Here is a 14,589-nt window from a genome sequence, read left to right on the forward strand (position 1 = left end):
CTAAATTCTCAATCAGCTCAATATTAAAAAAAAATAAACAAATATAATTTTAAAAAATAAAAAAATAAAATAGAAAAACCTTGTGGAAAAACACCGTAGGAATTCATAGTATTTTAAAAGAAAAAAATTACAAAGCAAAATTTTTAACTAGCTTAATATTAAAAAAGTAAAATTAACAAAGATAATTTTGGAAAAAAACAAAAAAAAAGGGAAAAATACAAAAAAAAAGAAAAAAAATACAATATAAATTACTATTATAATCTACAATGAATTAATTATATATAAATAAAATAAATTTTCCATACCAATAACAATTTAAAAAGAGTCACTGATAAAACTTTTCCATTGCATAAAAAAAAAGGCCACTTTTATTTATTATAACAATTTAAAAAAGTCACTAATAAATTTTTTTTTATGAAAAAACTTACTTCTAGGAATTCATTTTTCTGAAAATTATTTTCTCTACTTTTCCATGTTCGGCAAATATAAAAAAAATTAGTCAAAAGAATCTCAATTCCAGTCAAAGGAAAATAATACACTTTCCTTTCCTTTGTTCACAAAACATGTACCGTCATCAAGTGATTATAGGGATTGGAGGAATTGGTGGATAAGATGAACAAAACTGGAAAAAAAAGGATTCTTCTTCTTCATCACAGTAGAGAAGAAGAGGAGGAGGTATGGTTTCGCCATCGCCATCGCCATCGCCATCACATACTCCGTGATCAACTGATAACTCAGCAAGAGATCTGCGATATGGGGACTTCAATTTCAATTCCAGCAGTAAACATGATAAAGAAAAGGGTGTCATTATGTAGGTCATTGTGCGTTGCAGGTCAGTCTCTTTTTTTATATAAATTGGGTTTTTTTTAGATTAATTTTCAGCTGAGGGATGATGTTTTTGTAGGCCACTAAATGAGGATGAGTTGAGGGTTCACACTCCGGTGGTGATTTCATATAATGAGGGTAGAAGGGAAGTGTCAGCTCTTCAGAATATTGCTAACAAGCAGATGGATATAACTTTTCTTTTTGACAAGGTTTTTGTCTTGTCCACTTTTTTGCTTTTGTTTTTGCTTAATAATGAATTAGATGTGAACGTTTATGACTTTTGATGATTTCTTTGTTTTTTTAGGGGGTGGGTGGCCCAGCATCCTAACACAAGGACTTGTATAAATCATTCTATTTTAATTACAAGACATTTTTGTTTCTAAATTAAATTTAATTGGTTCTCAGTGATGAAAAATTAAAATTAAAATAGTTGTTAATCTAATGTAATATTTTATCCTCTACACAATACTTATTAAAAAAAAAGGGACTAATAATCACCTGTCAAATACATATTAAAAAATCATATTAGAATATTAAAGGGATATTATAGGGATAATTGCCTATACCCGTAAAAAAAAAACAATCTTTATCCAAAAAACCCATCAAAATATTTTTATATTTATTTATCTTTTAAAAAAATCTTCATATCAAAAAACCCAAATATCTAACTCTTATTTAATACCATAAGCTAATTTGGCTTTCTTTATATGAAAACAAACATATGTATAAAATAAGCTGTATATGAATATAGAATATAATAAAAAAATTCATCATTATACTTTTAAGATTTTATTTTTTTATTGTAAGTGATTAAATATTTATATTTAAATATTTTTTATATATTATATAAATTAAAAAAAATATTAAATTCATTAATAAATTATTTTTTAATTTATTTTTTATAATATAACCAAACACTGGAAATTATTTTTCAATTTATTTTTTATTATATTACCAAAATTCAAAAAATACTTTTTCAGAATTTACTTTCGAATTTAATTTTTTTTCTCTAAATAAACGGAGCCTAAAAGCTCAATAAAGACTAAATAAATAACAACTCTTAGACATGTCACAATCTGATTGTCTTAGCGTCAGATTCATCAAATAAAATCCCGCCACGCAGCTTTTCCTCATGTTTGTACCCGCACTGAACCGCAACCCTCACTCTCCTTCTTTCCCTCACAGAACCACCATCCATCGTTACTCAAAGATCTCCAAACACACAGAAGGAACTAATCTCTATCTCTCTCTCTCTCTCTCTTGAAAACCATGACAACAGAGATAACGTCCACGCCCGACCCGAATACAAATCCTGCTCCAACTCCAACTCCAACTCCGACTCCAACTCCAACTCCAAACCCGAATCCAAGCTCCCTAATCCACCCACGCCGGGAGCCATTCGAGCACGGACTCTTACCGATCCCCAAACTAATCTTCCCTGACCCGACCCCAACCCTAATACAGCTCAAACAACAGCTCTCTACTCACAACCGAGTCAACTCTTCCTTACTCGCTGAGTCTCTCCAGATCTCCACCGACCACGCGAGGCTGATACTCGACACGCTCGCTTCGGTTCTGCACTCTGATTCCGACCCGCTTGTGAAAGCCCGGCCCGATGAGGTTGATTCGGCTGGTGCCGATCTGCGTGATCTGATATTGTTTCTATATATTCAGTCTTACAAGAAATTGTTGCCGAGAACGCATAAAGATGCCGCTTCTGTTGCTGATGTTTGGCCGTCGACTTCAGCTTTTGATGGTTACCTGTCGGCTTTATCGCCGCTTCAGGTATTGTTTTTGTAATTAGAGGGATAATTTGGTTAATTTTATAAATGCTGGTGTTTTTTAAGATTATTATGTTGATTAGGAATGTAATTGTCGTGTCTATGAACAATTGGATGGAAAGCTTTTGCAATTATATAATGTGATAACATTTAGGAAGGGTTAATGCATTTCATATCATAATGATCATTGGAATCAAGAATGTGTTCTTAAATTTTTTTGTGTAGGATACAGTCCGGACCTCACCTAGTGCTACGGGTTCATGTAGCAAGTTATGAATTTATGTTGATTCCATTCTTGACCCTTTTATCTCGGATTCTACAAAAAATGATTTTGTTTTTTGAATTTCTGGTCTGAGAGATTAGATGATAGGTTTTGTACACTATCTGGTATACAGCTTCAGTGAACGCTCTTAGTATTCGCTTTTTATGGTGGGTTGACTAGAGTTTATATGTTGTTGGCGCTAAATATTTATTTGTACTAAATTAGATAGTTGTGTTTGAGTTCCATCCAAAAGACTCAAGCCTTGAGAAGGGTGGTCCATTCTCGGCTTTATATATTAATCATCTATTGTTTATTTATTCGATGTGGGATAGGTTCTCTAACAGTTTGCAATCTTAGATTCGTCAACTTTTGCTAATGCCTTTGATGTTTAGAATGCTGCAAACCAATCCCAATTTGAAAAATCTCCAAATTGTATGGATTAAATTTTGTTTTGTTTGTTGTGTTTGCATGAATATAATGTAGTCTACTTCAACCAAAATCTGAAATTGGTGTTTAAATTTTGATTGTTACTTGTTTATGTTGATTTTTAATTGTTGTTTCTTTGATTGCAGCTTGTGCGTAGCAACAACCGCCGGTTTATGCCATCGCAGGCAGATGAAGAGGCTCATCAGTTGTCCTACCTACAAAAGCACATGGCTAACATTCTCTCTCTTTTGGCAGAGCCTGTGGAAGGAGAAGGGGAAGGCGAAGGAGAAGGAGAAGAGTCTCTGGTTTGTAAAAATATTTCTCAATAGTTGGTTAAATAGGAACATTTATATGTTTTGCACGCATCCTCTAGGCATTATAACTTTCTCCTCATGAAAGTATATTTCCAGAATAAATATGATTTGGAAAATGTTTTAAGGTCAACTTGTGAAATTTTATTGACACATATTAATGCTTGGATCTCTTGGTGTCTTCATAATTTGTTTTCTGCTTGTTGGTTTCTTTTTCATCTGGTTTTAATTTGCTACTTTAACTGCACTTTATTAGGTTTTATCCATGGAAGGATTCGAGCACCTTGGATTTCTTCTTCAATTTGGTGACAAAGGATCTGAAGTAGTTACCTTAAGCCAAGCTGCCCCATTTTTTGCCAATTCAGATCCTGACATGCCTGCCGTTCCTGCTCCTGCTACACAAGTCCATGATTGGATTTCACAGAATATATCATCTGCTTTGGAACATATTACTGAAAGAATTTCTGCCAAAGAAAATGGGCCAGCCAATTCATCTGATTCTGATGTAGCCATGACTGATGCCTGTACAAGTTCTATCAAGACCCCACCTAGTGCTAGGGGTTCATGTTTTATCGAGGGGATCTCTAAGTCATCATTTGTAAAGCAACCATCAGATCTTAAAGGTTCTTCTTCTGTAAAGGTTAGCATTGTAATGAATATTATCGTTCCATCTCTGTTCCTTCATAAAAACAACCAGATAGCATTTTTGTGAACTTATGATTTCTTAATTTGAAGCTATTGCTTCTAACAGGGATTGTTAAGGATATGTGGTGGATTTTTTAGCCTAGTTCAATACAATTCTGCTGGACTTAAAAGCATGTATTTTTCCCTTAAAATGCATGGCAGGTTTAATCCTTGGTATGTTAACATGCAAATCACATCATTAAAACTTAGATTAGCTTGTAATGCTGATGGGATTTGACTTTATGAATTTGGTTATGAACTCTGGTCGTGGATATGCCTGGCTTCTCTGAGATTTATATGTGTTGTCTGAACCAATTTGCACCGTACAATGTTGATATGCTATCATGTGTACTATCTCATGAAGAGAAAAGAGCCCTTCCTTGACCATTGTTTTGGTGAACATTTCTTTGCTTGCTTTGTCTATGCAGCATAGTTTTTAAATTTGTCTGCTTCAAGGTTGTATTGTTTTTTGGCCATTTTAACTGTGTTGTGTGGTTGCAGGTTCTGAATTGTCATGATTCCATCCTTTACATCTTAGCACCTCTGAGATATGCTACCATTTATGGATGCTCTGATGCTACTATAGTCCTTGGAGCTGTTGGCAAGGTAGTAACAAACACTTGGTTTTTGTGAGTACTGACTGTTTCAGTCACCTAGTGTTCATATCTGCTGGAAATCTTTCTCTTGTGGTTTAGTCACCAAATGTACCTCCTTTGTTAAATGAGAAATCGAATGGTATAAATTTCTTAACAATTGATTTTTCACCACATTGCTGTCTATGAGTGTATGTGCAAGTGTGTATGGCATTATCATCTATTGCGTTTAGCACCTGTAGTTCTTATTAACTCTTCATGTGTTGATGTACCACTTGATATTTATGTGAATAATATTTAACATAACCAAGGAATCTATAGTTGTCAATATTCTGTATGGAGAGCGTACCTTTCCACATTCCTTCAACTGCTGTATCTTTTCCTAGTAGCCATTACTCTTGGTGAGTGATTAGCCTTGCAGCGTGTGCCTTCATCAACTCATGTTGAGGGTTATGGGTTATTTCTAGGTAAAAAAATGGTGACATGTATGTCTTTCAATGTCTTTTACAGGCTGTAAGGATTGAACATTGTGAGCGAGTTCATGTTATTACAGCAGCTAAACGAGTCTGCATTGCCAATTGTCGCGAGTGTGTGTTCTTTCTTGGGGTAAATCAACGACCACTAATTGTTGGTGATAACCATAAGCTACAGGTGAGCTTTTGACCATCCTCTTTTTGTGCCGTAAACTGTTAGCTGTCATGGCTGTTATAATATTCTGCATTGTAAATTACACTTACAGAGGAGAGAAGTTTCTTGGTGATGCAAGTGTCCACTTACCTTCATGTCTGGTTTTGAACATGAAGAAAATTTACTCATAATTGGACCTCAATGTGGTTTTCTAGATTCTCTTTAAGTTTGGTGATTAAATTAATTTAGTTCTGGAGCCTTTCGCAGTTTGCTGGTATTTCATTGTATTGGTTATTGCTAGATTTGGGCCTGCAAAAGGGAGGTGTGCACAAGCTGAACTCTTTAACCTTACTCTTGAACACATGCATACTGCTATGATGTGATTTGTTTATTGAAAAAAATGAAACCTCTGTACTTTTGCATCCTATTAAGCATTTCATTAGTTATAATTGAACGTCCTTTCTCCCTTATATATTTCAAGTACCAATGAAGATTAACACTATAAGCATTCTGTTAAATTTTAATCAGGTGGCACCATATAATACATTTTATTCAGAGTTGGAGGAGCACATGGCTGATGTAGGCATTGACGCAACCATCAACAAATGGGATGAAACTTTGGCCTTGGGAGTGGTTGATCCCCATGATTCATTATCCCACCCTGCTGGTGTCTCTGATTTTCAAGCTGAACCAGCTGCACGGGTAGACCCTGACCAATTCACAAACTTTCTGGTATAATTTATACATTCTCTTGTTAATTTACTGAAAATTGGTGTGTTTGTTTGTTTTAAACACCTTTGTTGATTTCACTATTTATTTTCTGTTGAATCTCACATTTTTTAATTTGATCTTCTGCAAGTATGTGAAGTTTGATGTCCAGATTATTTGAAATTTTCATTTATTGTTTTTACTTCTTTTGCATTTTATGTTGTTACCTGTCTCATTTCTTCTTATTTTTTTTTGCCCCTGGGGTTTTTGGGGATGGAGGTTGGGTATTATTGACTGGGGTCGCTTTCTCTTCCTTTTTGAACATCCATCACATGGAATTTCATGTTTCTTTTTGGGTTAATTTTACTTATGAAAACATTCACACGCTTTTTCCCCTTCCTGATTTAACAGATTCCCAATTGGTTTGGAGCTGAATCCCCAGGGTCAACGAAAGACAACCCATTTCAATTACCCGAGGCTTACATGGCATCTCAGCAGAGAAATGTACGTGGACTAGCACTCAAACTGATTATAACAAGATGATCTTTCCTGGAGAATCATTTATAATAAGATGATAGGAGAGCTATACAATTGTATTTTTTTAGAGCTGCTTATAGTTCATGAGTTTGGATTTTGCCTGTGTTGCCCCTTGCCAACATATTACGATTGCTAGTTTTTGGTGTTTGATTATGTGTAACGCCTCTTATCTTTTCCAGCAAAAGAATTTGGGAGAGACAAAGAAATTATTGAGGGAAGCTCCTCTTGAAGAAAATCAAAAGCGAGAATTGTCAAGTGCACTCCACCTGTTATTTAAAGACTGGTTATATGGTAATAATTACCTTAATTCTTGTTATTTCCTCATTAATATAGTAATATGCTAGAAATGTATATGTTTGATTCAACCATTATAAACTTCCCAAATATTCTGAAATCAAAAGTTGACATATATGAATAGACCTACACAGACAGATAGATGGACGCGCACACACACACACAAATATGAGTAGGGCTATGCAAGTATATAAGCATCTTGTTTCCTTCATTTAGTTTTATTCATGAATATGATTTTTTACACATCTATGCTAACAGTCTTTGTAATATGATGCAAAGATATTCTAATCATTTACATATCTGTGTTCATTGACACTGATCATAAAACATAATAGATTATTATTTTTCAGTATTCATAGTGTTATAGCTTACACGGTTTATTAGTTTGAGGAACTGTATTTGCTTTGGTCATGTGGTCTACTTTTCAATCAAGTTTGTTTGGTGAATGGAATATCTTGCTGTTCGAGGGATCTAAGATAAGATTATGATGTTATTGAAGTTCAAATTAGGTTTATGTGAAATCTCATCAAAAGGTTTGAAAATTAGAATTGGAAGTATCTCATCCTGGGGTTAAGTGGGGAAGTGCTTGTCCCAGACCTAACAATACTTGTCTATACTCACTTCATCCCTTATAGATTATAAACCTAACAATACTTAGCAACTCTGCATTTGTTACTGTATGTTATTTAATGTGAAACTGTCTGTATCCAAAACATTTAATGCATATATAGTAAAACAAACCTATAAGATGTTTCTGCTAACAATTGTAAAATATTGAGTTGTCGTCGCTTTATGATGCTACAGCTTCAGGAAATGTCAGACAGCTTTACTGCCTACAAGGTGATTGATGTCAAATGATGGATGATTATGTGGTGCAATCGAGGATGACTTCGGGTGCAATCAAGGATGGTTTCGGAAGCTTTTTCGTGTTGTTTCTGTTTCAGTGGTATATCGACTGGTAGTGGATAGAGGCAGCAGAGAATCAACCCTATTCACTTTGATAATTCGGAGTGGACATTTATCCTTAATTGGTAGTAGATAGAGGCATCAGAGAATCAACCCTATGTACTTTGATTCTTTGGAGTGGACATTTATCCGGTGACATTGGTGCCTAAAATGCGTTGTCTATGCTAATCTAATTGTAATAATTTTTGGAAAGGAAATTTTACTGTAATAGTTGTTGATTTAGGTTCACAATAATGCTTGGTTCTAATATATACTCTGTGTGAGATTGTGATAAGGGTTAATTTTTTGTTTTACTTGAAAAAATATCAAAAAAATATTTTTTTTAATATGAATACATTAAGATAATAAAAAAACACTAAAAAATATTAATTTAATTTTTTTTTTATAAATGAACTGGGATGTGAAATGAAATATGAAATCATATTCATTTCTTGGTATGAGGGTCTTGAATCTGCTGCTGAGACGGGATCTTGGACACTGTTGATACTGCAACATTGGCCGGTTAAAAAATTGTAACTTCCATAAAAAGTGAAAGCATGCCTTCAATTTTGTTCTGGTTCTCAGCTAGAGTACATTTTTACCGTGTGAGATGTTTTCACTGGGCAGAAGTAGCAAATGTACAATAGTTTTTGATGGATTTAATGATCTTCAATTTATAGATGATTTGTTAGAGTTTTCCCTTTTATTTTGAATGTTTGTTTTTCTATTATAACATGTTTTTTAGAATTTATTTTTTACTTAAAAATATTAAGTTGATACTTTTTAAATGTTTTTTTTAATGATTTTAATATACTATGTTAAAAATATAAAAAAATTATTATTTTCATATATTTTCAATTAATTTTTTTTTTTAAAACTTTTTACATCACATTATCAAATTCACCTTCAAATACACACCAGGCCTTGATATAGATTTAGAGAGGTAGATAAACAATCCATCTCATCAAACTTGAGGTTATTTTTCCTTTTCCTTTAATAATAAAGAACAATCTGTAATTTGTGAAGACTGCCCAGCGTTCTAATTTTCATATCAAAGCTGTTCATGAATGGTAGATGAACAAATCCGCGAGGTTTGGAAATTCATTGTTGGTTCTTAATTTCCGATGTGCTTAATCTTAAAGAAATTACATGACCACCGACCTGAATCAATGTCATTAACTTCTCTCTCTTGTTCATTAGGATATTGTGCTGCTGGAATTGAGCACCTCCATTTCCTGGATCATGTCACCGTTTACACTTGCAAAACTTGGGATCACAAGGACTAGCTGACTAGCTCGACGGGGCTAGTTGAAGCAGCTTTTCTGCTTGCTCTGGGAAGAAGGTGATGAACAGATATGCACCTATACGCATTAGATAGTCAGAAAGGAGGAATTGCTGTAAGGGCTCAACAACATCATCATGTAAGCTCTACAAGTTGTTGGACTTACAGACAAGTACAGTTCCAAGTACTGCTGAGATCTTGCCTTGAATTGTGATCAAACCAGCTTTGCCAGCATCTTGCAACTCAGTAGAACCTTCAGAATCAAATGTTCCTGAACAAAAATAAAAATAAAACCCTCGTTTCCCTTGCTTTGCATATATTATAATTGCTTTGCTTGACAAAGAAGGGTTGGCACCAGAGTTTTAACCTGGTTTTACAGATTGAAGCCCTGATGTCACACATGCTACATTCTTGAAACCAGCTGCCTCTAATTTGGTGGCTGCAGCCGTAGACCTTGACATTAAAAGGAAACTGAGTCGTGTCATATAGTTTCCAGGCAAGGCAAGTTCAAAACAGTGAAACCATGAAAAATTGAAGCGATAAGAAAGTAGATATGGTGTTGCAAGTTACACTGGTAAACAGCGATACCATCTCTCAATAGAAAATAATAGGATAAGAACTTAGGAAGCACAAGGAGAGATAAAATTATGAGTAAAAACTAATTTCTACGCCATGATTGATCCTCAGACCCCAAGATAGGTAACCAAGAAAACATTTTGTCGTCTCTCTTTTCCCCGTTACTAATTTCTTATCGAACGCCCCTCTCCTAGAGCAACTTCAATCAAACATCTCCTCACCTGTGCTATCAATGGTTTTGCTTGAAGATATTGAACTATAGGAGACCTAACTGTGGTATGGAATCTTGAACTTCATCTTCCAGACTTTCTAAGAAATAAAGCTCACTCTTAAACATTTCTGGGCTCTTAACAAATAAACAATCTATATATTAAAGTCATATATTCTTGACATATCACCGAATTAAACTCCTTGATAGAATTTACACCTTTCTATTTATCTACACAGCTGCATTCTACAAAAATCTATATCATAAAAAGGGAAACCAAATAACAGAACTCCACACGAAACACAATTGTGGCTTCTCTGAATCACTTAATTCAAGGACCCTCAAACTGGTACTATAAAAATATGCAGCAAAATTCCAACATAAGAGCAAATACCAATTCAAAAATACTTCTGCGTTATTAGGTCATGCCATCAGTGGCAGAACAATAACTGACCTTAATCCTTCCTGACATACAATTAACAGTTTACTTTGAGGTGAAAGCTGACTCTGCACAGAGTCCACAAATTTATCATTGAGCTTAGTAAATGGCAAGCCGAAGAACAAACCAGAGAAATTGTTGTGCACAGTTCTTTTTATTATTGTGCCTGCAGAAAATTATTCTAAGGGAATGAACAAACAAGAACATAAATCAGCAATGAAAACTACAAAGGAAGAGGTTTTACCAAAGTCATTGTCTTGATTCTGGATAAATAGAGGAACATGATAGCATGATTTTATATGAGCTCGTTCATATTGAGTTTTGTCTCGTACGTCAAGCACAGCATATCCCTCATCCGTTACAAGTTTCTTTGCTTCATCTGGATTCACAAAATTCACTTCTGCTCTAATTCCAAAATTTCTCCAACGTTTTGGTTTTCCCCGGATGGTTCTTCTATGATGAGTGTCAAATTCCAACCAAGATGTCCCGAAATTACTGAAATCACACCCTTAATCCCTTATTCCTGTGTTCATAATTATCTATTTCACTTCTATAAATGTTGAATAATTTTTTTTTTCATGTACTCATGCATTCACTTATTTCAGGCAATTTTTTGTACCTACAAAATACAAGAAAAGGTCCAAAATCTCCTTCGGCTCTGGAGAAAAATATACTATAAACAAACAGACTATTAATCTTCCTCTATATTTAGTCTCTAAGAGCGACATGTTCACTTGAATAGTTGAGCTGCAGTAGTGTTGAAACTTGGAAACCCAAAGGAGGAGGACAAAAAAAAAAAAAAACTTAGGATTAATCAATGTTTTTCCAAAATCCCATGAATCTTCAAAACCAAAGTGGAAAATAGGAGTAGTGAATATAAGAAAGGTTGGGATTGTTTTGTAATGTTCTACACATCAAGGCAACATCTAGAATTCAACAATAAACTTCTTAATCTTAAGCTTTCAAACCAAAACAGCTTCTTTTTGAAAACTTTTATTAGCATATTAGCATGCATGCTACCTATTCTTGAAGAAATTAAAAATAAAAAGGCTGTGGATTTGCATAGTAGAAAAAACTGCTAACAAAAAGTGAGAACAACTTATATTACCTTCTTGAGGAGAGAGTTAAAGCACAAGTAGCAATTCCAGCCATTCTTGGTTTGCAGTTCTACTCCTTGATTATCTCCAACTCTCTTTCTCTGTCTCTGTTTCTGCCTTGGCAACTTTGAGTATCAGTTGATTCGCTGGCATGGCCACATGAAATTGGGAGAGGCAATGGGTCGCTGCCACGTGGCACTGCAGAAGGGATATATTTCCAGATCTCCCGTCTCTAGCAAGCCCTGCGTTTGTTTTAGTTTATTTGGTTCATTTTTCTTTTGTATAAGAATAAATTTGCTGCATTCAACATTGGGCCTAGCCCAAGAAATATAAGCCTAAGAAGTGATCCAGTAGAGAATCCAATCACGGGCCATTAATTTACCACACTCCATCGCAGTTTAATTAATTAGCCAGCTCCATAAATGTTGGAAAACGAGAGGGGGGTGACTATGTAATCTCTACTAAAAAAAAAAAATTATTATTATTATATATATAAAAAATTTAGATCAAAATTAAATTGCTAAAAAATTAAGGGATCAAAAGTTTATAATTTAAAAGGTAGGAAGACCAAAATAAATCTTTTAACCCTATTTCAAAACAATATTTTTTTTTCTCACTTTGTTCCCTTTTCTTTTAATTTTATTTTTTATCAATAAATTTAAAGTAATTGAGTTTTAATTTGACTCTAAAAAAATATAATTAATCAAAAAAAATTATAAGAATTAAAATAAAAAAATGTAACCGTGAATCCACGATTATTTTGGCATTGCGTTTGGCATTGGAAGAAGAGCAAAGACGGAGCAGCACTCCCAGCATTCTTAACCAGATGATCCACTGTTGCATAGAACCTAAAATCCATGATTAATTATGCAGCTTAGAAGCTTATTGTTGTCATCGCAAAAGTCTTGTGAAGCCACAACACAGCTAAATTCTTAGAACTCCAGTTAGTTATGCTCAGGCTTTAATATTTGTGCACACCATCATGTAAAATTCAAACATGCAGAAATCTAAACGAAAATGTATCGAGAATCCTTGCTACGCCACTAATTCTTCAAAACAAATGAGAAACATTCAGTTTTACTAAAACAGGCTCAAGGATACTTTCTGTTTAACAAAAAAATCTAGTTTATGCATGCATGCTTACGTTGGCCAAAGTGGTTCCATGTATTAACAGCAACAAAACAACTCTGCAGCAGCAACAGAGACAGCAGCAGCAGCACCATAGGATCCTCACCCTCGTCAGCAACCATTCTCTGAATTAACACCTCCAACGGCTACTATTCAGAATGGTAATTAACCATACATGGAAATCATAGCCGTGGCAGATCAAAGATAGATCAATAAGGAATCAACAGCTACCTCAACCAACGGCTACTTCTCAAAGAAGAAAACTACAGCCATGACAGATCTCTCATAAAACGAAACTACAGCTACCTCATATCAGAAACAAATCAATATATATAAATAAGGAATATTGTATTTATAAAAAGAAATAAGTGATGAAAAGGCAATAGTTAATTACTACTCTATATATAAAGAGTATCCTGTACAAATTAGGATTAGTGCTCGTTTGTATTCTTGACAGTAAATTCATATTCTTCATCTACTGCGTTCCCTTGTTCAGCTTTCTTCTCTCCATGTCTCCTCAACAATTCGTTTGCAGTCTTCAACCATGGCAACATCCGCACAAACGACAAAAAAACATCCGGTGATCCCAGTTTTCGGGCTTTATCAGCCACTAATCCCAGATTGTCTGGCCTCATCTCTTCTTGCAGCAAGGGCTAAACGAGCCCCTCTACTCGCATACTCATAAGCTAGCTGGATGCTAATCATGGCCACCAAACGACGACAGCAACTATATTAACACTATAAAAACTTACTAGGAAAAATCCCTCAAACTCTAGATATTTATGAGATTAATACCGACCTCACCAATGCCAGAAGATACTCCAGTGATGAGTGCAACTTTTCCTGCCACGTTTTCACTGAAAATGGATCTCTTTATTTAACTTCTCTTTGCATTCTTCACTTATCTTACTGATTGACTGGTAGGTTTAGGTTCCGACGAACTTGTTAAAAACAGTTATCAACAACGATAGGCCAAAAGGAGTTATTACAATTAAATAGTTCAAAGTTGTTATTTGACTGATGAGATTTAACAAGGTTGTTTTATAAGTGTTTTTTATTAAAAAATATATTAAAATAATATTTTTTTTTATTTTTAAAATTTTATTTTTATATCAATATATCAAAATAATTCAAAAACATAAAATAAAAATTAATTTTAAATAATTTCTTTTTTAATTTTAATCAATCTTCATTTGAGTCTTAAGTCAAAAAGTGTAGTCACTGACACGAGTTCTTGACTAATAGAACTTATGGGTAAGAATGGTTGTTTGCTTTAAGCACCAGTCATTTAAGTTCAACAAAAGTTTGTGAAATCAAATTACTTGCATCACTCGCAGAGGGAGGGGCGAAATGGGGTTCTTCTCGTCCATCTGTTGCTGCTTTTATCGGCCTTCTCGCGTAGCCAGTGATGGAGTGCTTGGAGCGGAGAGGCAGCCTGTCAGGTCAAATTTCATTGAATCGGATGCTCGAGCACCAATTCTAGTTCCACACTTCCCTGTGAATTCGAAGTTCTCTCGTTTGTAATCAGCAGTCTTGTTCACTCTCAGCGTCTTGCCATCTTGTACAACGTTCATGGAGTAAGATAATAAGTTTGAACTCTCTATTTTGAATCATGTAAATTGTAAGATTCTGCTGCTTGTAGTTTAAAAAAGCTATGTACTGATGATTCAGGTTGTTTGAATCTGTAATCAACGAAAAACTGTAGATAGGATCAATTAAAAGATACAAGTTCGCCTTTTGTATCCAACTATCGATCATGTACTGTTTTGATGGCTCTCGGACAAAATTATGAATATCTAGTCTGTCACATAATTTGAATAAAAGAACTCCCAGGTTTTTGCTACGTTTGCATAATGGGAAAGATGA

At 34.4% G+C, this 14,589-nt stretch overlaps 2 protein-coding genes across 2 annotated transcripts; one reads left to right on the top strand and one right to left on the bottom strand.

Annotated features, from left to right (window-relative positions):
- Positions 1–1,956: 1,956 nt before the first annotated feature.
- On the top strand, positions 1,957–8,288 carry LOC18099873 (uncharacterized). Its single transcript, XM_006380993.3, has 9 exons — positions 1,957–2,610; positions 3,441–3,599; positions 3,862–4,245; positions 4,791–4,895; positions 5,393–5,533; positions 6,038–6,241; positions 6,629–6,721; positions 6,934–7,045; positions 7,853–8,288. The coding sequence occupies exons 1-9, from the start codon at positions 2,095–2,097 to the stop codon at positions 7,894–7,896; spliced, it is 1,758 nt and encodes a 585-aa protein (XP_006381055.1). The 5' UTR covers positions 1,957–2,094; the 3' UTR covers positions 7,897–8,288.
- Positions 8,289–9,010: 722 nt separating this feature from the next.
- Positions 9,011–11,835, bottom strand: LOC18099874 (rhodanese-like domain-containing protein 9, chloroplastic). The gene is made up of 6 exons (XM_006380994.3): positions 11,607–11,835; positions 10,743–10,993; positions 10,514–10,664; positions 9,643–9,728; positions 9,442–9,546; positions 9,011–9,354 (listed from the first exon to the last, which is right to left on the bottom strand). Exons 1-6 carry the CDS (start codon positions 11,648–11,650, stop codon positions 9,284–9,286), a joined length of 708 nt encoding a protein of 235 aa, XP_006381056.1. The 5' UTR covers positions 11,651–11,835; the 3' UTR covers positions 9,011–9,283.
- Positions 11,836–14,589: the final 2,754 nt, after the last annotated feature.

This window comes from Populus trichocarpa, chromosome 6, assembly GCF_000002775.5.
Source record: "Populus trichocarpa isolate Nisqually-1 chromosome 6, P.trichocarpa_v4.1, whole genome shotgun sequence".
Taxonomy (NCBI): Eukaryota; Viridiplantae; Streptophyta; class Magnoliopsida; order Malpighiales; family Salicaceae; genus Populus; species Populus trichocarpa.

What these genes read in the sequence shown, in the direction of transcription:
- LOC18099874 (XM_006380994.3), bottom strand. Translation starts at nt 11,650, where the DNA reads ATGGCTGGAATTGCTACTTGTGCTTTAACTCTCTCCTCAAGAAG. An exon ending in GAATCAAGACAATGACTTTG is followed by an intron (nt 10,665 to 10,742) that starts GTAAAACCTCTT and finishes AATTTTCTGCAG; the next exon opens with GCACAATAATAAAAAGAACT. An exon ending in ACTTGGAACTGTACTTGTCT is followed by an intron (nt 9,355 to 9,441) that starts GTAAGTCCAACA and finishes TAATGCGTATAG; the next exon opens with GTGCATATCTGTTCATCACC.
- LOC18099873 (XM_006380993.3), top strand. Translation starts at nt 2,095, where the DNA reads ATGACAACAGAGATAACGTCCACGCCCGACCCGAATACAAATCCTGCT. An exon ending in GAGAAGGAGAAGAGTCTCTG is followed by an intron (nt 3,600 to 3,861) that starts GTTTGTAAAAAT and finishes GCACTTTATTAG; the next exon opens with GTTTTATCCATGGAAGGATT. An exon ending in GTGATAACCATAAGCTACAG is followed by an intron (nt 5,534 to 6,037) that starts GTGAGCTTTTGA and finishes AATTTTAATCAG; the next exon opens with GTGGCACCATATAATACATT.